The sequence below is a fragment of the Plectropomus leopardus genome, chromosome 14 (assembly GCF_026936395.1).
Source record: "Plectropomus leopardus strain MGB_pleo_1.0 chromosome 14, ASM2693639v1, whole genome shotgun sequence".
In the NCBI taxonomy this organism is placed as follows: domain Eukaryota; kingdom Metazoa; phylum Chordata; class Actinopteri; order Perciformes; family Serranidae; genus Plectropomus; species Plectropomus leopardus.
The window spans coordinates 23,378,973-23,399,730 of NC_142189.1; the positions used below are offsets into that span (position 1 = coordinate 23,378,973).

General features: G+C 39.9%; 1 protein-coding gene across 2 annotated transcripts in view; it reads left to right on the forward strand.

Moving 5' to 3' along the window:
• Nucleotides 1–15,878, forward strand: part of prkd3 (protein kinase D3) — a 51,929-nt gene extending 36,051 nt beyond the window's left edge. For both annotated transcript variants that reach the window (XM_042500652.2, XM_042500651.2), the window contains exons 11-19: nucleotides 4,034–4,310; nucleotides 6,354–6,406; nucleotides 6,801–6,873; nucleotides 6,979–7,085; nucleotides 7,820–7,981; nucleotides 8,910–9,008; nucleotides 9,621–9,888; nucleotides 10,376–10,461; nucleotides 13,516–15,878. In XM_042500652.2, the coding sequence (XP_042356586.1) occupies nucleotides 4,034–4,310; nucleotides 6,354–6,406; nucleotides 6,801–6,873; nucleotides 6,979–7,085; nucleotides 7,820–7,981; nucleotides 8,910–9,008; nucleotides 9,621–9,888; nucleotides 10,376–10,461; nucleotides 13,516–13,689 (1,299 nt within the window). In that variant the 3' untranslated portion in view covers nucleotides 13,690–15,878. The remainder of the gene's footprint in view (nucleotides 1–4,033; nucleotides 4,311–6,353; nucleotides 6,407–6,800; nucleotides 6,874–6,978; nucleotides 7,086–7,819; nucleotides 7,982–8,909; nucleotides 9,009–9,620; nucleotides 9,889–10,375; nucleotides 10,462–13,515) is intronic.
• Nucleotides 15,879–20,758: the final 4,880 nt, after the last annotated feature.

Consider the following 20,758-nt stretch of genomic DNA (forward strand, 5'->3'; position numbering starts at 1 on the left):
GTCAGTTTTGCCCACTGAAATTTCCCCTGTGGTTTTACACTTTGCAGACGTGTCTGTTCCCTGTGTGAAGTGAAAGGATCAAATGATGAACAGTCGCTATCATTAGAATTGTGTATTGGATTATGAGAAAAGTTTACAGGAGAATTTTGATGCACTATTATTCTATGAAAAGTCTGAATTCTTAAAGGTCCCACATTGTAAATAGTGAGACTCCCATATCTTTTTTAATCCTTTGAAACCTGGAGGGAGGTCATTTTCTTTGTGCTGCTCTCAGACACTTTTCACAGTATTTAAAATTTTAAACACTGAGAAAATTGAAATTTCTTTCAGAAACATCGGGAAAAAGGCAATGAGCAACTTATTTAAAATGTCTTGGGAAAAAAAAGAAGAAAGCTAGGAGAAAACTACATTTATAAGATAATACTTTTTAAAATTATGTTACACGGTATGACTTTTAAGCCCTTTGACAATTTGCTCAAGTTTCAGCGGGTTAATATAAAGCAGGTATAGGTGGTATAAAAATACTGTGAAAGTTTCCCAATGTTTATTCCACAGAAAAATTAAAAATGAACACAGTCCATATTCAGAAGGTGTGCCTTTAAATGAGCCGTCTGAACTTCCGAGAAGTTGTGATGTCACAAATATATTATATAGACCATTTAAAACTTGAAGCTTAAACACTTGTTTCCTGGTTACATTTTTGACAGTGTATGTGAATGAGATCAGCTGACAGGAAGTAGACATGGATCCAAGCTGTTGCCTTGCAATGCAACTCCAGTGAAACAGTCTAAAAAAATAGAAAATGCCGCTACCATGCTGTTACAGTCATTGCCTGGCTGTAATGATGGTGTAGAGATGCCAAGGGCGTGGATGTGGGAAACACTGACCAATCAGAGCAGACTTGGCATTATCAGGAAGGAGGCTTAAAGAGACAGGCGCTAAAATGGAGCGTTTCAGATAGAGTGAATACAGGGATATTCAGAGAGACAGTATGAGAAAACCTTAGTGTTTTTTTAACAAAGTATCTAGTAGATACCTAAAATGCATCACTTAAGCTATAAATAAGCATAACATGAGACCTATAAAGTGAAATTTTAGTCATTTTTTAAAAACCCATTCCAAAGTAAGTGGTGGCTGTGACTGAAACACTGTAATTCAGATATGTAAAATCAGTTGTGGAAAGTGCGTGACACTTCTCTGCTCAGTGCCAGCACCGTAGTCAGTCATTACACTGCCGCAGGGGCTTAATAGCACAGTAATTACACACTGGGGGACGGAGGAAGGGAACTACAGCGTGCAAGGTAAAGACTTCCACATGTGTGTTAGTGGTGTCGGGTGGGGGGTGAGGGGCGTAATCATTTTATTGTTTGTGCCGCTTTGTGTGTTTTGAGACTTTGACACTTTCTTGAGCTGTGGTCAGACTTGTGTCGCGGTGTGATGGTGTGTAGGATGCAGCAGAGTTTCCAGCATGCTCACTTTGTATCAAACAGGTGGTTTTATGCACAGCTGTGTCTTTCTTACTAGCTCATTCTTATGCTGGCTGTGAAACAAAAAAACTTCATCTTTCTCTCTAAATTGTTCTGTCACACCCTGCGTCCCCTGCCACTAAAGCCTCAGAGAGGAAACCTCAGCGGGAGCGACTCCTCAGGGTGTGTTCACTGGCAGCTTTATGTGGTTCTTTATTATCAACTTGGCACTCAGCTACGTTTAAGACCTTCAGGAGGCTAATTGAAGGCTAACTGTAAATGCCTTCTTCTCATGCTTCAAAGTTTTGTCTTTGTTTCATGCCTGCTGCTTCAGAGTAGCACATTTTTATCCAGTGATAGATAATCAGTGGTGGAAAAAGTATTCAAATCCTTTACTGAAGAAAAAGTATTAATATCAAATAGTGAAAATACTCTTTTAGAAGTAGAAGTCCTGCATTGAAAATGTGACTTGAGTAAAAGTACGTAAGTATTATCAGGAATATACTTAAAGTAATGAAAATATCAAATGCAGAAAAATCTGCAAAAGCAAACAAAACAGGTTAAAACCCTTAATAATTATTAGACTAAAAAAGAACTGAAAAATACAACCCAAAAGGCCTTTAAAAAAGGAAACAGACAAATTGTTTTTATAAATGATCAAAAAAGATTTTTTTAATTATTAAAAGAAATAGAAAATAATTCCTCACAATTATGAAGAAAAAACAAACTTAAATTATCAGAAAAACAAAAGCCACCCCCAAACCCTCAAAATTATAAGAAAAATGACCCCACCTCCAAAAAATGAAATATTAAAAATAGAAAAAACACCCTCTTAAATATCAAAATGAGAATAAACAAAACAATTTGAAAAAAAAATCAAACTCAAAATTATTTTTAAAAAAAAGAGCAAAAGAAACTTAAATGTTTATCAAAACTGTTGGCAGTGAATCCTCTGTCAATCGACTGATTAATCAAGTAGTTGTAACTGATTGGTAATTTGATTTATAACAAAACATCACATTTTGTGTTTTTTACAAATAATATTTTATATTTTTAAAGTAACTAAAGCATTCAGATAAATGTATTGAAGTGAAAAGTACAATATTTCCCTCTGAAATGTACTGGAATAAAAGTATAAAATGACATAGGAAGAAAACACTTCAGTAAAGTACTACTAAGTATTTCAACTGTGTACTTAAGTACTTGAGTAAATGTACTTTGATACATTCCACCACAACATGAGATGTTTTCCTGTGCTGGCAGTGTTCTTTCAGGGGTTTCTTCTGCGAAACCACAGATTCTCCATATGCTCAGCGTGCATCCGGGGAGCCGTCTGTCCTGGGCATTTTCCTCTCATTTCTCAGAAGTTTCTAGCCTGCTGCTCATCAGTGTGTGGCCACTGTCCTCCCCCCCGCTCCTCTTTTCATTATACCTCCAATCTGATTAGTGGTGGTCGCGTGGTGGCTTGCTTGCCAGGCATGGCAGCCATTTTCACCATTTGGAAGCCATAACAGCTCCTCGTTTGAAGATGAGACCCCTGTACTTGTGGCTTTCTCTGAAGAACCCTTTATGGGGCAGGGGGGCTTCTCTCTGTCTCTGCCAGATTGAGTCCTGTCACACTCAAAATGCTACACCCACACCCACCCACTCACACACTGCCCTTGCTGAGGAACGGTAGTTGCTGTGTCTTTCGTCTCGGTGGCTGGCGGTAGCGCCAGCGGCTCGTGCTCAGATGGGGCCTCTGGCTGGCCCTGCCTTGTAATCAGGGAACCAGAGCACTTGAGCCGCCTCAGGGCCTGCTCACGTGACCTGGCCCCGCTAACCACAAGCACTTCATCTGATACTCTGTGGTGAGCCACGCGGAGGGGACAGCATGCGCCTCTGTGAGCCCCCATTGGCTGGAACTTCTGTGTGTTTTTTCATTTTTGACCCTCCCTCGTCTCTTTGATTTGACAGTGAAGTTGAAGGGGAAGGGGGAATTTTTAAAGTGCAGTCTGACTGTCCTTTCTGTATGTGCTCATACGAGAGAGAGAAGAGTGAAGGAGAAAGTTAGAGCTGGGACTTTATAATCAACACCGTGATTACGAGAGTGGAGACTTTTGGACTGTGTGAGTGTTACTACCTGTATTATTGTTATTGTCATGTTGTTGTCTAGGTGGTGCATTATATTATTTCACACTTTTCCAGCTTTAATAAGATTTTTTTTTAAAAGTAGATAATCACCTTTAAAAAACTTTGTCTACTTTGTTTAAGTAATAAGTAAATTAAATTGTTTTTAGTAATTCTCCTCTCTTGGTGATGTGACTTATGTAATGCATGTTGGTACTTATGTACTAATGTAGTCTGGCATCTGCTGTTGGACTCCTCTACACAGAGTGTTGTCTTTTATGCCAATGTATTGTTTATGCCTCAGGTGTATCGGTTGTCTATACGGGCAACACTCAGTGAAATAAAGAAAGGAAGAAAGAAAATTGAGCTCTCATTTTGTCAAAATGTTCTGGATCTTATTTATTTGAGAAACCCAGAACGTGATATATATTTTTTGGCTGTCTCACCCTTTCCAACAGGAAATCCCTCTGTCCGAGATCCTCCAGGTGGAACAGTCCAGAGACTACACTAATCTGGCGCAGGGCAGTAACCCACACTGCTTTGAGATCATCACAGCCACCATGGTCTACTATGTAGGGGAGAACAACTGCAGTCACTACCACAGCCCCGCGCTGGCAGCCTCAGGAGTCGGCATGGATGTGGCTCAGGGCTGGGAGAAGGCCATCAGACAGGCCCTGATGCCCGTCACCCCTCAGCCCAGCGTGGCCAGTGCTGCTGGACAGGGCAAAGATCACAGTGAGTACAAGATAACAGCTTTCCTGTACTAAAAACATTGTTTTTTGTGGGAAAAAATGGGCAAACAACTTGAAATAGAACTGGCGTATAGCATTTTTTTCCCTGAAAGGTGATTTTTTAGAATTCAGACAACCAGTCGTAACACTGGAATGTCATGTGCCAAAATTTAATCAAAGGTGCAAAGCATTTGAAAAAACAAAATACAAAAGTGTACTATGATGTTTCATTGAACATTTTCATTAGATATAGTCCTGCATATGATGGTTAAGATAAGGGCTGGGCAATATGTCCATTTTATATCAGCACAGTGATGTGAGTCTAGATATTGCCTGATATTCTGGATATCGTAATATTATAAATGTCGTCTTTGCCTCATTTTAAAGGTCCAGTGTGTTAGATTTAGGTGCATCTGTCAGCAGAAATGGCATATAATAGTCAGAACTATGTTTTCATTAGTTCATGGTTAGATGAAAATAACAGAGTTGTTTTTGTTTTTGTTACCTCAGAAAGGGTTATTTATAAATAAATATGGGATGGGTCCTCTCCCATGGATTCTGCCATGTTGTTCTACAGTAGCCCAGAATGGACAATTCAAATGCTGGCTCAAGAGAAGGGCAGTCGGGTTTTTGTATCAGCCATCGTAGTTCTCCTACATGCTTGGCACACTGAAGAGGTTACGCAACTTCACTGCCAGATGCCACTTAATCCTTCACACTGGACATTTAAAGCTGCATTACAGTAAAGTGATGTAATTTTCTGAAATTACCAGACTTATATAGCTGTTCTATTATTTGTCTTTACCCACTTAGTTATAATATCCACATTACTGATGATTATTTACTAAAAATCTTGCTGTGTGCATAGTCTGTTAAACAGTCGGTCCACCAAGAGACCCATGCCTAAACTTTTGGCTTGCAAAACTAAATTCTGAAATTACTGTAGTAAAACATGCAATGCACATCAGTGAAGAGTTTGTGACTGCGTGGCTGCCTTGTTGTACCAGACACGAGTTCCTCTCTCAGTGATGACTTGTGATATTACAGAGTTTTTGGTGACTCAACCAGAGAGTAAGTCAGTAACTTCTTGGGCCACAACAAATGAAAAGTCTAGCTTTCCTTGATTATGTATGTTAAAAAAGTTTGAGGTTTGCTCAAATAGAAAGATATCACTTTGGCTAAAGTGTTAGGTAGCCAGCCTCAGTTTGTGATTGGTAGAAAAACCCTGTGTTAGGGTTAGTGTTTCTAAGTTAAAGGAAGTGAGGCTGTGAAGTCTCTTGCAGTAGTGACAAATGACCTGACATGACTGTGCAGCGACTGAGCTCCCCCTCACAGTAGTCAGATGACGGTGTTGGTCTTTAAAAACAAAGACAGGTCCTCATTAGTGTATCTGGATTCATTTATTCATGCAGTGTTTGTTGGTGAGCTGGTAAATTTAAAAAAAAGGGGATAGGATTTGATAAGTATTCACTTCCTCATACTTCTTTTTGGACATGAAACACTTTTTTACACTTTAACACACACTTTTTACTTATTTATATTTCATTTTTACTCTCTCATGTTCGAAATAAAGATATAGACAACCAAAATTATAATTATGTTTTTTCTTCAAGTGTTGGTGTCCTTTAGGTAGTCACTTCTCATTCCAAGCTAGATCTTGTTTTCCAAGACTGAAATAAAAGTTCTGTGTGTAGAATCAGCTAAATGATCACAACATCATTTTACTTGCTTTTATCTCTGGCTTTTGTGTTCATCGGCTGGTATGCAGAATTAGCCCCTGCGGCTGTTTAAATTCCATGTTATGAAATGCATTGCATGCTTGCACCATTCAGTCACACATAGCTTCCCAGATCAATTTTATAGCCAATTTATTGTGTAATAAAATGCTTCATTATGTGGGGCTGTGACTTATTGCACGCAGCTGCGATAAGCTTGAAGGCTGAGAAAAAAGTATTTAAGCAATGCATCCCTGACTACAATTAAACATTCATACGTATTCTTTGGTAAAGTTGTTGAATGTTAAAACATGATGTGCTTTCTTCTCCAGAAGAGCTGTCCATCAGCATATCGGTGTCCAACTGCCAGGTACAGGAGAATGTGGTGAGTGGGGCTTCTTTTCTTCCTCAGAGATGCTGTTGCACTATTTCCTTGCACAGCCTTCACATGCATGCATCCATGTGCTATTAAAGCATCTGTTTGGGTAAAATGAGAAATCGTATCCTACTGTGTCTTTACCAAAACCTCCAGTGGAAGCGTTCATGCTGCACAAAATGGGGAAGCTGCTGACCCATATTTCTGGTCAAGGGAGTTTCGTCTTAGTTCCACTTCTGCATTGAGTGAAAGTTAAATATTTGGCAATACCAGAAAACATTTTGGAAGAGAAACATTTTTTTTCCCCGGACTTTTAATGATGTAACCTTTATGGATTGCAAATGTCAGCATAAAAAAATTTGAAACAAAAACAAAACAGTAACAATGAAAATGATCTCTGTAGGACATTTCGTCAGTGTACCAAATATTCTCCGATGAGGTGTTGGGATCTGGCCAGTTTGGCATTGTGTATGGAGGTATGTTTCGCTTACAATTTATATCATCTTTTTCTCCATTTTGGCTTATATTTACCTTGCAGGCTAATAAAATCTGTTCACTTTCCCTCCCCCATTATATTTTAGGCAAACACAGAAAGAGCGGCAGAGATGTGGCCATTAAGGTTATTGACAAGATGAGGTTTCCTACCAAGCAGGAGAGCCAGCTAAGAAATGAGGTGGCCATATTACAGGTAATGACCAGAATCCATCAGTGATAACTCAAAATGAAATCAAAGTCTAGCATGTACTTTAAGTATGAGAGGCCTTTTTCAGGAGCCTTATGATATACAGTACACGCTATAGATTGGCGCTCCTTGAAAATCTCAAAATAATTGGTAACATCTGGTTTTTAAAAATAATTTAATGTTAATGTATTGCATTAATGTCATGCAGATCAGGATAGCAGAATCAGCAATGCTCATAATTTGACTGATACTCAAAGAAAGAGGAACCACTGTGTGCTAGCTGGCTGTCACTGTATGTTGGACGACACGTGGAAGTGCAAAGTCAACAAAAATTGATTATTTAAGATTTAGTGACGTGGCTGAAACCAGTACGAGGAAATGCATTGGAGTCTTGGTGTATTTTATGCAGAATGCTTTTCAAACTCGGCACAATGTAAGAAACACAAAATCTCCAAGAAAACCTGCCAAAAAGCACCAGGCATTTCCTAGTTCTGTTCTACACTCGTCTACACCATGAGACAAAAATGTCATGTTTATAATTTATTTACAATAAACAGTTGGACGATATTGTCCCTAAGTCTACTGATGTTGCTTTATGTTTTTTTTTCTCCTTTTTTTTGATTATTATTATAAAATTGGTCTTAAATTTCATTTCAAGTGGCATTTAAGAGTCTTAAATCTTTTTTGCCCTAAGCCATGGGAGCTCTGGTAGATGTACTGTGTCTTGTGCTTTTCTTCAGAATCTGCATCACCCAGGTATTGTCAACTTGGAGTGTATGTTTGAGACGCCGGAGCGGGTGTTTGTTGTCATGGAGAAGCTGCACGGCGACATGCTGGAGATGATTTTGTCCAGCGAGAAGAGCAAACTGCCTGAACGGATCACCAAGTTCCTCGTCACACAGGTCTGTTTTTGCAAAGGAGCACTCCATCTCTTTCTGTCTTTTTTCACATCAAGTTTTCAGCTTGAAAATTTCAGGGTTCAGACTCAAATACTTTGTCACCTAATGTTGCTATATTCTCTCTGTAAGTAGCTGATTACGGATAAACCCATATGTGACATTGCCTTTATGAATCTTATACTTCAAAATGACAGCTTCCTTCACTTCTTGCTGACATTCTTTGTGTTTTATTTTGTGTCATAGATTTCTTTCCCTCTCTCGCTGTCCTCCCTTCTGTTTTTGGGGTGTTTAAGCCCACTGAGCCTCTGCTGCAGCTCCAGCACGTGTTTATTCTTGTGGTTAGCTGATTTGGGGGGGATTGTTTACAGGATCAGTCTGCATGGCATCACGGCCTCCTCCCTGGCCCGTGGATTACAGCCTGCAGTGTGCTAGTGGCTTTGTGGCCTGATTAGAAGCGCAGCAGGCCCCGGGGCCTCAGTGGATCCCGGGTCCCAAACAGGAGCGGGGCCATTAACAACAGCCCCATTAGCTGCGGCGAGCCTGGCTCTGATGTGGCCCGGGAGGACTTCTGTCAAAGTCGGGGTCAGGATAGGAGAGCCAGGCGCGCTGCGGTTTTGGTACGGGGCCACAGGCAGACATGCGTGCAGTGCTAGCTTACGCCAGGCCTCGTGAATATAGATGTGATGATGAGATGAGATCATGTGTCTTTTTGTGAAGGTACCGGTCAGGATGGAAGTATTTAAGGGCCTTTGTGTGCTTATACTACTGTTATTTTTCCATATGGCAGCGTCATAGATTCGAGTGCTTGGATTATACAAACATCACTGTGTTTATATCACACGCTTCATGCATTAAAACATTGAGATGCTGGAGTTTATATTGTTGTCATCTGGATTTTTTTAAGCTTAATCTGTACATTTGCTTGCAACAGATCCTGGTGGCCCTGAGACATCTGCACTTCAAAAACATTGTTCACTGTGACTTGAAGCCTGAGAATGTACTACTGGCCTCTGCGGAGCCTTTTCCTCAGGTACAAAATAGATATTTGTGGATTGTGGTCAGTTAGTTTTTTGGTCTTTAAATTCCCTCTCAGAGGCAGAAGTGAAAATTTCATTAAAAATCCAAAAGTGAAAAAATAAAAAACAAGCCATGTTTTCGTTTTTGGGGTCAGACATTGAATGCACAAAATAAAAATGCCACTTACACTTTCTCCCATGCATAAAATAAAATAAAATCTTCCATTTTTGGTGCAGAATCTCCAGACACACCATGCAAAAAAACCTCTGACAGAGATTTTTGTAGATGATAGACCTTGTTCTGATAAGAGTAAAATGATGTCAATGAATGTGTTTTTGTTTTTCAAAGGACAACTATTGGTTTCAGGAAATAAAAAAAAAAGACTGTTTTTTTCACCTTTTTTTCTCTTGATTTTGATAGCAGAAAAGGAAATTGTCTTACCCATAAGACTAGAAATAGCTTGTTTTACCTTTATGGATTTTAAAATGAAAATCAAATAATTAATTTTGTTCTCACTTCTATTTCTGATAAGGAAATTTGAAATACCAAAAATTTAAGTGTGTGTTTTTGTTCTGTCTGTATGCAGGTACCAGTACGTTAACTGTGTTTTTCTGTCTTCTCGCAGGTAAAACTGTGTGACTTTGGCTTTGCCCGTATCATTGGCGAAAAGTCATTCCGACGGTCTGTAGTGGGCACTCCAGCTTACCTGGCTCCAGAGGTGCTGCGCAGTAAAGGCTACAACCGCTCCTTAGACATGTGGTCAGTGGGGGTCATTGTGTACGTCAGCTTGAGCGGGACATTCCCTTTTAATGAGGACGAGGATATTAACGACCAGATCCAGAATGCTGCCTTCATGTACCCTCCTACGCCCTGGAAGGACATTTCTGCAGAGGGTAAGAAGGCGTAAAACACATTTTCACAAATGCTTGATCTAATCTGGCGGTTAGATGTTCACTCTTGTACGTGCTTGGCAGCCTGGCTGCACCTGTAGTTTAATGTCAAAGTGATACTCAGGCATGTAGCCTCAGAGTTGTCCTCCCCACCTACATGTCTGCGTTGTCTGAACTTTGATCTGACTTTTCTTTGTCTTGAGTTGCGATGAATCACTTTCAAACCTCCCCAGCTGCCCAGGCTGAAGCTCCTCTCACATACAGTGTAAAAGGTATCACATGCTGAAACAAGGGGTGAAAGTGTTGATGCTTATCTTGAGCAAGCCAATGACACTAACTACTGTTCTTGTAGATCTTCATTTTTTTCTGTGAAGAGCTTAGAGAGTCTTGCCCTTTTTGAAAGTCACATCCTTTAGTATATTGCTAAGATGATGTATCTTTTAAATTCACTTTATTCATAGAAACTGCACATTGTCAATTTCCCTCACAGCCACAGATCTGATCAACAATCTTCTCCAAGTCAAGATGAGGAAGAGGTACAGCGTGGACAAGTGTCTCAGCCATCCCTGGTTACAGGTGACATATTACCTTATTTTCTTTGGCACATTCACCCAAGTCACACTCTTTCTTTTCAGTCATACAACATGAACAAACAGAGATGAAATTTACTGATATACTCAGTTTAACTTCATTTTCCTAGGATACTGTCTCATAATTATCTCGTTTGGAAATTTTCTTGGGTACCAACAGTCCACTGATAGTTGGCTATGATTAAAGTGAGAACAGGAACAGTTAATAGTTCAAGGGGACCTATCACACTTTTTGGGTTTTTCCCTTTTCTTTATTGTTTTGTGTGATGTTTTTGTGCTTGTAAAAGGTCTCCTAAGTAATAAAGCCCAAAGTTCAAGCCAAAGTGAGCTCTCACTCCTCAGAAGGCACTGTTCCTAAGCTGCCTTAAATAGCTTGTTTGAGTTTTAGTGTTTTTAACTTCAGAATCTTGATAATATCACAATGTAAGAAGTAACAGTTGAATGTGCATAGAGAGAGCCAGCTGACCAATCACAGCAGACTGGGTATTTCAGGAGGCGGGACATGAGCGCAGACAGATGTGCTGCAGCAAAGGGCAGTATAAGACAAATATTTTTTGATCATTAATGCATGTAAACCTATTCTAGTTGACCCCCAAAATACAAATAAGATCCAGAAAGTGAGTGTAATAGGGCCTCTTTAATTCTGCATGATTTTTCACGATGTACATTTGCCAAAATGTTGACAAATGTAGGCATAAAAAAAACAACTGTGGTCCCTGGTTTCACCCACTCTACTGCAACTGCTTCGACCAAGGCTGCTCTAAAGAGGCTGGGACAAGCTCTTTGACCCCGTGGAAGCTTAGGCTGTGACACATACGCAGTGCAGCCGGAGATGTGATTTTGGAGGGTTATAGCAGACAGCACTAAAAAGAAAGGGACAGTCTCCACTGAGGTGCTCTTTGGGTGCACTATTTCTAGCCTCCTTAAGTGCGTTCGGCCTGACAGAACTTTGATGTCCACTCACATTGATGTGGCTGATATACAATAGAACATTTTCTTATAGAAGGTATTTGTTTATGGTCTTTTATTATGGACTTCTAAGATAGTGTGCCAGCTATTGAGCCTTTTGGCAACTGCAGATCAGGTTTCACTGTGCATGTGTTGTACCCCAGTTGTGTGACTTGATTTAAAACTGTGACTTTCCTCTTTTCCAACCCCTTCAGAATAATGGGAACTGTAGTTCAGCAATTTATAAAATGATTATCACAAGTAGAAGTCAGAAAAAAAGAATAGGACTTTAAAAATCCCATAGGTTTTAGGTTTTCATAAGCTGTATCAATACATTTTTTATTTTGCCAAGAGCAGGTATCCAGCACAGTTCTTAAATCCTTGGATTTAACATAGCCATATGTGTCCCATCATAATTCTACCCATTATAATTCTGCATGAAGAAAAAAAAATGTTCTGGGTTGTTTGTATTTTCTTTTTCAAACCAATCACAGTTGTCTTGGGCAGCGCTAAGCCCAGGATGCAGCATAAGTGTCTTTGCAAAATAGTATCTGGAGGGAACTCATTCTAGTGGAACATTTGCATGTGGGGAGGGAAGCCCTGTGATCAAAATGGCCAAATCCCCACAAAAGAAAATGCCACATAAAACAGACATTTTAGATGCACGTAATGCAGAGCACATGGTCCCAAATGTTGGAGATGGCAGGCAACAGGGACTCAAACGATCACGCTTCAGTTCAAGAACACAGACACTGAACATCACACAAACAAGTCAAGAATCAAACAGAGACTGAGCTGCAAAACAGGACCTAAATACAAGCTAGACTGACGAGGAGATGAAGTGCAGGTGGAGAAAATGGGCAGAGAAGCTCAGGTGAGGGGAATAAGATGATGAGGCAGAAGAACAGGCAGCGAGCTGATTGGCTGAGAGAAACCGAGGCGCAGGAAGGACTAACGAGGCTGATGCAGGACAGGTGTGTGAATGGCAAATGAGGAAAAGGCAACACAGAAACACAGGAGGGAAAAACAGAAAACCAGTAAACTGAAACCCAGAATCCAAGAAAACATAATCCTCTAAATTATAAAGTGACCAAGTGAAAACAAAGACAGATTAATGATAAAGGCAACCTCAGTGAGTCTTAAACTGACACTTAGTCCAGTTTTCCCAAAAGTCTGAAAGAATCAGGACACCGACTGTGACATTGGAGACATTTTTCTGTGTATGTTGTAAGCTTTGGGTTGTTGTTGTTTCACAAGCAGTGCTAAAATAGTGTAGAGATATGTCCCGCTATGTGAGACTACTTTCATGTAACGGCAGGTTTTTTTGGTCTGAAATAGGCCAGTAAACAGGTTTATACTCACAGTCTACATCCTGTGAGCCAGACTTGTGGAACATATACACCTTCAGCCATCCATTCTTTAACACATGTTGTAGAAAACCTGTGAACATGCAGTCAAACCATTTTTTAATGGTATGAAATGTTTTATTTATTTTATTTATTTTAATGAAAACTGTCCTAGGACACAAGCAATACAACTTGTATTGACATTTCTGATTCACCCAACTTGAAAATAACTGTGTAACATGGGAGGAAGGCAATGAGTACCCTAGAAATTACCCCAAATTAGCAAGGAATTAGTAAAAAGTTACAGTTTAAAACAAAACAAAACAAATAAAAAAGGCTATGGCTTGAGAAAGTGCATGTAAATGTAAATCTAATTCACTTTAAATATATAATTCTAATTACATTTTCTAATAATTATTTTCCAATTTTTTTTTTTACTTGCCTTTGTTTCTCTCCTTTTTAAACTAATCTTAAATTAATGTTTTCATCCGGTTTTCCTAATTTCTCGCAATTTTTAAGACACGGCTTGCCAAGTCGCTTGTTTCCTTTTTTTTACCCCAAAAGAAATCAAACCAATTTGCTTAGGGTTTAAGGTTTAAACACTTGTGAAAAGCCACCAAATGTAACACAAGAAACTGATGTCGATCTGGGTTTTAAAGGGTTAAATAACTTAATGTCAGAAACACTTCCTCACAAGGAAAACAATGTACTGAATGCATATAAAAGCGCCTGTGTTTCATCCTCAGGACTATCAGACATGGCTGGACCTCAGGGAGTTTGAGACGCGGCGAGGAGAGCGCTACATCACCCACGAGAGCGACGACGCACGTTGGGAGGAGTACGCAGACGAGCACAGTCTCCTCTACCCCAAACACTTCATCATGGCTCCCAACCTGGACGACATGGAAGAGGACCCCTAGTGGCACAGGGGTCTTGTGACACCACATGTATTAAAGGACAAGGATTGTCACAGGGGACTTTTTGATGAAGCTTTGGGAGCTGCGGATTTTCCCTCCAGGACTGTTTGTTGTGGAAACAAGAGAGAAGCCGATCAGGAGGAGAATCACTCACCAGAGGCTTTAAACTGGGAAAAACCCAACAGAATTTGTAGCAGGATGCTCTGCTACAAGCAGTACGCAGGTGGGGATGTGTGCCACAGAAACGCATTAAGAAACTGTGAGGAGAGGAGAGTGTTTGCACGATATCAAAACATTCCACGGATTTACTCAAGTTTGGTTCATTTTTAAGAACAACCACAAACCAAAACAAGGTGAACTTAATAGCTTAGTTATTGTACACACAATTTTGGATAACCTTGAGTAATAATATGACTGTTCTTTATGTGAGAGAAGAGATTGGAGAGCTTACCCCAGGAGTAAAGGGCACTTTTCACAAGGGATTTAAAGTGTGAGAATTGAAAACGCACAAGTTTTGTTCTCATTTCCCAACTGTTTGTGAGACTGTCCTTTGGCATGAAACTGGAACCATCACATATATTTGTATGTTTTTTTAATGTATTTCATAATTGTGGTAGATTTTTGCACTATATTACCATTGAACTTAGCAACTGAATAGAAGCACTATTCGCTGCTACAGAGAGCAAACTGTTCGAGGGTCCAGTGTCAGTGCAAAGTTTTAACCAGAGATGATCAGCAGAAAGGTTGATGCAACTCACACAGTATTGGCAAGCTCTACTAACCTTCCCCTGGAGACAGTGACCAACAGACCCTGGCCAAATATATTCTTTCATTTCAGTGTTTCCAAACTTTTTTCAAAATTTACATGAATTTCTTAAGTCACTGAATTGTCAGTAAATGCAATAGTGGAGCCATTTTTCTGTTCAGTATGAGGCTGAAACAGCATATGTTAGAGCATCATGTTTCTGTGTATCTTTTTTCTGTACTTTAAGAGATAATTCAGAGTTTTTTAGGAGTTGTATAGGGTACTTATCCGTGGTCAATGTATTACATACAGTAGATGTCATTCAGCACGTGCCCTGTTTGGAAAAGCAGGCTGGATTCCGACATGGAAGCTAAGTTATGTACTGCTTTGGTCAACAGCAAAATGTATTTGAGCCACCTAAAAAAAAGCATCAGTTTAAGTGTTATATTGAGAGTATTTCTACTGCTTTACCTATGTTTTAGACTGCCTGTTTCCACACAAAAGCAGCTTATAACATATAGTGTAAAGCTTATAAAAGCTTTAGTTCCCCATCTATGCTCTTGTCAAAGCCGCTAGACTCCGTTAAGAACAACAGTCATTTTAGTTGCTGAACATAAGAGATGCAGGTCTATCACTGCCTCGATCAGTTAGTTTGTTTTTGCTATTGGGTGACTTTGGTGAAACCGCACTAACCTTTTAATTGCCGAAGATGCTCAATAACACAAGCAAAATAACTGACCGAGGCAATGGTAGACTAGCGGCTCCTGTGTTTGAAGGCAGCAATATAACAGCTTCATTTAACAGTTGGAAATCACTGTCTGACATTAAGGTTAGCAGTAAAAATACTCCCAGTATAGCATACACTTAAAGTTATATTGATTTTTGTTGGTGGCTAAAATACGTGTTTTTGCTCCAGAAGTACATTGCTTAGCTTCCATGTTGGATTCCAGCTTGCTTCTCCAAACTGCAGACTGACACCTATCATTTGTAATATACTTTCTATGGATAAGTACTCCACACAACCCCACTTCAGAAAATCTGAACTATCCCTTTAAGCAGTATTCTTGAATGTGACTTAAAGCACTCCAATTCTGGAATATGTGTTTCTGATGCTCTTTAGGTATCTGAAGTGTTGCATCGCCAGAGGTGGCCAACCAAGGTTTTTACAAAGAACAAAATTTTGGTGTCCTTGTTTGTTTTGTTGTCTGGACCGTTTCAACAGCCCTTTTGTCTAGACAGTGGACATGGTAGAAACTAGGTATACTTGCAATTTGGTTCACATGGGAGTTTAATGTACTACAGTTTTGTGGGTGGTGTGTTTTGGGAGTACGTTCATGTTTCCTGTTGTCTTCTTCCTGTCTTTGTTGCCGCTGGATTGGCAGGTGTCAGTGTTTTGTATATTTCAGTACATACCGATGGAATAAAAACCCAACTTTTCAACTGAGAATGAAGTTTTTCTGTTCCTGCTCCTGCCGTAAAGAATGGATTTTGTATTCCAGTGCCTGCATGCATAAGCAGCCCTGGCTTGTAGTTTTGTGTATACTGTATGTTGCATCATGATGTGTGGAGTGGGTGAGTGTGTGTAGTGGTTTCACATGTCAGATCCCATTCTCAGCAGCTGGATGTGATTGTTGCACCACACCGAGCAGTCTGCCGAGCCAGTCGCTCACCACAAGGGAGTAATGACATAGTTAAAGAGTGTGGTGGTGAAGTGGGGGTTTGTGGAAGACTTTGAAATTGCTATCATGGATTCCAGTATCAAACGTGTGCTCGGCTCTAGCCGTATGAATAAAGTGCCTCATTCCTGGGCTGCTCTTCAGAATGGGACTGTTGTTTGAAGGTACAGTTCACCGTAAACTACAGAGAATCAACAGCTGTTATTAATTTAACAAAATCTTTGAAGTGTGCCCTCCTTCACCAATCTTCACTGCGTTTACTGTAGATACTGGCTGACCACTGCTAGCAATCATGGCTAGCATTATTGCATTGCTATTATGTAACAGCCTCTGATGAGAGGTTGAAGATACTCTTTTTGTTTTTTGTCTAAATGATACTCAATACCGCTCTCCTGCATCTGTTGGGCTGAATGTTTTCAAGATGTGGATCGTCTTTGCAGGCCAGATGACCCCGTTAACCTCTGTGGGGGAGACTTTTAAAGACTGAGCAGGCAGAAATACAACAGCACTGTTAGAGTTCACCGAGTTGGTCCTCACACATTAAGCAGAGAGCAAAGAAATTACCCCTCGTAACATACCAGATATTTTAGTGTAGCTTGTAGTCAAATTAAAGGATTCATGGTGGAAAGCACTTTAGCTTTAGTGATTTTGGAGGAAGTTCAGAGCAAAACTGCTGAGGGAATAAAGTGCAATGTCTCCCTCCTCTGGCTAGACTGGGGTGTAAAACTTAGAAACAGTTCCCCATAGAGTGCAATTCAGTACACCACCACCTTTAAACATAGACTACGCAGGATTTTCTTTAACAAATGCACAAACAAACAAAAAAACCAACATGAGTAAAGATACATGGGTAAAAGCAGTGTTTGAAAAAATATACAAATCTATTACTTGAGTCAAAGTATAGATACTCCTGGTTAGATATTACTCCGATACAAGTGAGAGTTGCTGACTCAAATTATGACTTCAATTAAAATATTGGAGTACCTGCTTTTAAAAATACTCAAAGTATTCAAAGTACTTAAAAAGTACCGTAAAAAACTCAAAGCATTGTTGTATATTGACACAATACATTTACAGATCCTAATGGCTCCAAAACAACCCACTGAACCCCACTGAATGCACTGACTCACTTGTCAAACCTGTCAGATGACAAGCTTGTTGAATATGCAGTAAAGCCTTTAGAAATGCCCATAAAAACATTAATGTTAAAAAGACGACTATTGCTATTTTTTTAAATTTAACTGCAATTATCTCCATTTCAACTAACTGCTAATGCAAAACAAAAGTTTTCTCATCCTTTGGACAATGCTTTGTCACACAAACAGTTCCGTCAAAAAAATATAAATAAATTGAAATAAAAATAATAAATAAACAACCTACCTTACCATCGCAGTTACACACTTGTAGCTTGTTCAACAGCAAGTTGGCTAGAAAGTTGAAATTGCTAAACTAAAAAATGTATGAATTCCCAACAAAAATAACCTTCAGACCATGTTTAATTTTGGCATAACATCTACCCAATTTATAAGTCCAAAAGTGGTGAGGACATCTGTCAACCAGAGACTGACTGCTGCTCTGTGCATGGGACACACCTGACCCAGGTGTGTCCGACGACACTGATTGCAGTGAGTCAATCAAGGCTGCTGTCCTGAAATGACAAAGCAAAACACCTGCAGAGGAAATGTGAAAGGAAAAGTAATCTTACTCATTTATCTCTGATGACCCACTGCCTATTGTTACTTTTGACCTTAAGTTTGCAGAAAGATGTACTGTACATGCGGATGCTAGTTTTCACATCCATCTCAAGTAAAGGTGAAAATGCTCTCTGTGCTCACCTTAAATCTTTGGTTTAATGGTCGAGTGTGTAGAATTTTGTGGCATCTACTCGTGAGGTTGCAGACTGCAGCTAACTGAAACTTCAATCATGTGCCAAGCATGTTGGAGAAATATGGTGGTTGACTTGAAAATTTGAAAACTCAAATGGCCCCATTAAGAGCCAGTGTTAGATTTGTCCGTTTTGGGCTCCTGTAGAAACAAAGCAACCTCTGTAGCAGAGGACCTGCTAGATATAAATGGTTCTAAGGTAACAAAAACACAACAATTCTTATTTTCAGGTCATTATACATTAGGTATGAATATTATATTCCATTCCTGCCCATAAATCCTTGTAAATCCTACATTCTTGACCTGTAAGATGTGAATAATTTTGCGACATCACAACTGGTTTAGAAGCCAATGATGGTCCACTATGTAACTTATACAGGTGTGATGTGGAAAATTGAAGCCTCCAGTGCACATACACTGAATATGGACGTATGAGACATTTTGTGTCTTTTTAAAATGAGAAATAATTGCATATTCATAGATTCTGAATTGAAATAATGAGTAGGAGTTGATTTATTTTAATAGTAGTCATTTTTATTGATTTTTAACAAGGTATTTGAACATTTTTTGTGAAATCCCAAATTACTATCTCAACAAGAGCATCATGTATAGTCCTACAAACATGTCTACAGAAGATCTTTAAAATATAGTGAATATAATGACAAGGGAAATATTCAGGCTGTGCAATAGGTGAATGTATCATTAATATATATGGTTTACATTATTAGAAAACAGGGAAATGAGTGATATAGGAGCTCTTGTTTGTTGTATATATGTATATAATGTTACATGGAGACAATGCATTTCACTGTCCTTGCTCTGTCGCTACCTCAAAATCAGTTCTCTGTGTTGCCAGAAGGTGTCACTCTCTGTAGGCAAATCCGGTGGAATTGTGACAGAAGAGTCAGTCTTTGTGGGAGATCTCTGAAGCTGTGTGTGTGTGTGGTGTAGCATCTTAAGATATATATGAATTTTTTACCTATAGAGCATCAACCATGTGCACTGTTGTCATTGAAATATAGAAATGACCTGTGCAAGTAGCTTTACACATGAGTTTTCAGCCCATTACAAGTGGATGCAGCCAAAGAAATCTCCTTTAGAGTGAACTATGAGGCATGTTTGAAAGGTGCTTATAGAATTTACATGACTCAAGACTGTGCTGTCAGATGCGTGTCAGAAATAACATCTGTTGAAGGATCAGAGACAGCGATCTGTCCTTGTTGCCCTGATCCTGAGGTCTGTGTATATTTGTCGAGTAGCTTTGCCTGGTAGCTTCTCGGCAGGTCTCTCGTCACCTCAAGGGGAGGTCTGTGTGTCATGCATCCTTGTCCCCCCCACCTCTCCCTACCCCTCTTCTATGTCCTCCATTCCTCCGCTTCTCCTCTCTACTCCATGCTGAGTATCCATGAGCTCCAGACCAAACAAACAAACAAACAAACAGAACAACAGAAAAACCCATCACCCAGACAAGGTTGGTCTGGGCTTGGGGGGTGGAGGGGAGATGGGGAGAGATTTTGTTTGCTTTCTGGGCCAGTTCCATTTCACTATGATGGTAGCGCAGGCCTCCCAGGACACGGCTACCCACACTTCTGTTTGACTTCCAGGGGGGATCAAGGTGGTCCTCAGCACAGACACATCATCTTTCGACCCAATACACAGCCGGCTGCATCCATGGGCCCGTAGCCTTTACCTAAGCTGGCCCTGTACTCTTTATCTGAAAGGAACTTGTTGGTGTGACATTCAGCTGGTGGCCTTTAATCCTCACAATGCTGTCTCTCAGTCATCATCAGTAAATATAGTAATTGATTTGACGACTGTCATCCCATATATACAGCATATTATTACGTTACACTGTCTATAAATTGTGACCAAAATACGGAAAGGAATTAATTGCTAAATTGTTTCTCAAGATTACAGCAAGTGTCCAAACCTTATGTTACAAACACATTTACAGCTTGCATACTTTAGATCTTGGGTCTTCAACATTGGATTGGCAACCCCTGGGGCAGTGGGTTGTGGGCCAAAAGTGGGAGTCCATTCTGAACAGATGCAAGTAACTCACAAATGTGTCAAGGTTAAAAACAACCTTAAGTTTGAAGTACAGTGAATATCCAGCACAGAGCTTTTATTTTGAAGTGCCATTTCTCGCTATAGAGTGAGTGAATAACAGACAGCTACTTAACAGAGACAGCAAACTAGCTTGACAATGTGGCCAAACACAAGTATGATGCCGAACATGTTCAACTGTGTGGACCTTGAATTAATGACTGAGGAGAATCTGGACCCCATGCCTGGACATCTTGGGAATTGCTGCCTAAGGGTGTCCTCTTAGAGTTACTGGCCCATCAGTGTGTGGTACTTATCTAAAACAGCGAGGTGAACTGAATAGCTTACGATTATGTAACAACTACGTGACTGTGCATCATAGACTCTCATGCAGTTGTTCAGATTTTCTTCATTTTTTGGCTGGTTTTGCAGATTTCAAGGTTAACATTGTGCCTGGAGCATGAAGCTCCCCGACCGTCCACCAGCAGAGGCCCTGACACTGATGGCCTAACACTGTTTTTCTGTACACACTGCATACACACACTCTTCTGTCCTGACTGTTAGTCAATGTGGTAGTTCAAATTTACACTGTGATCTGTAGCCTATAGTTACGCTTGTACTGACTCAGCAGCGAAAAGGTTAAAAAAGACAAAGATAGGTAGACACTAAACATCATGCATATATCTTTCAAACACGTATTGTAGACCTGTCTGTCTCTCTT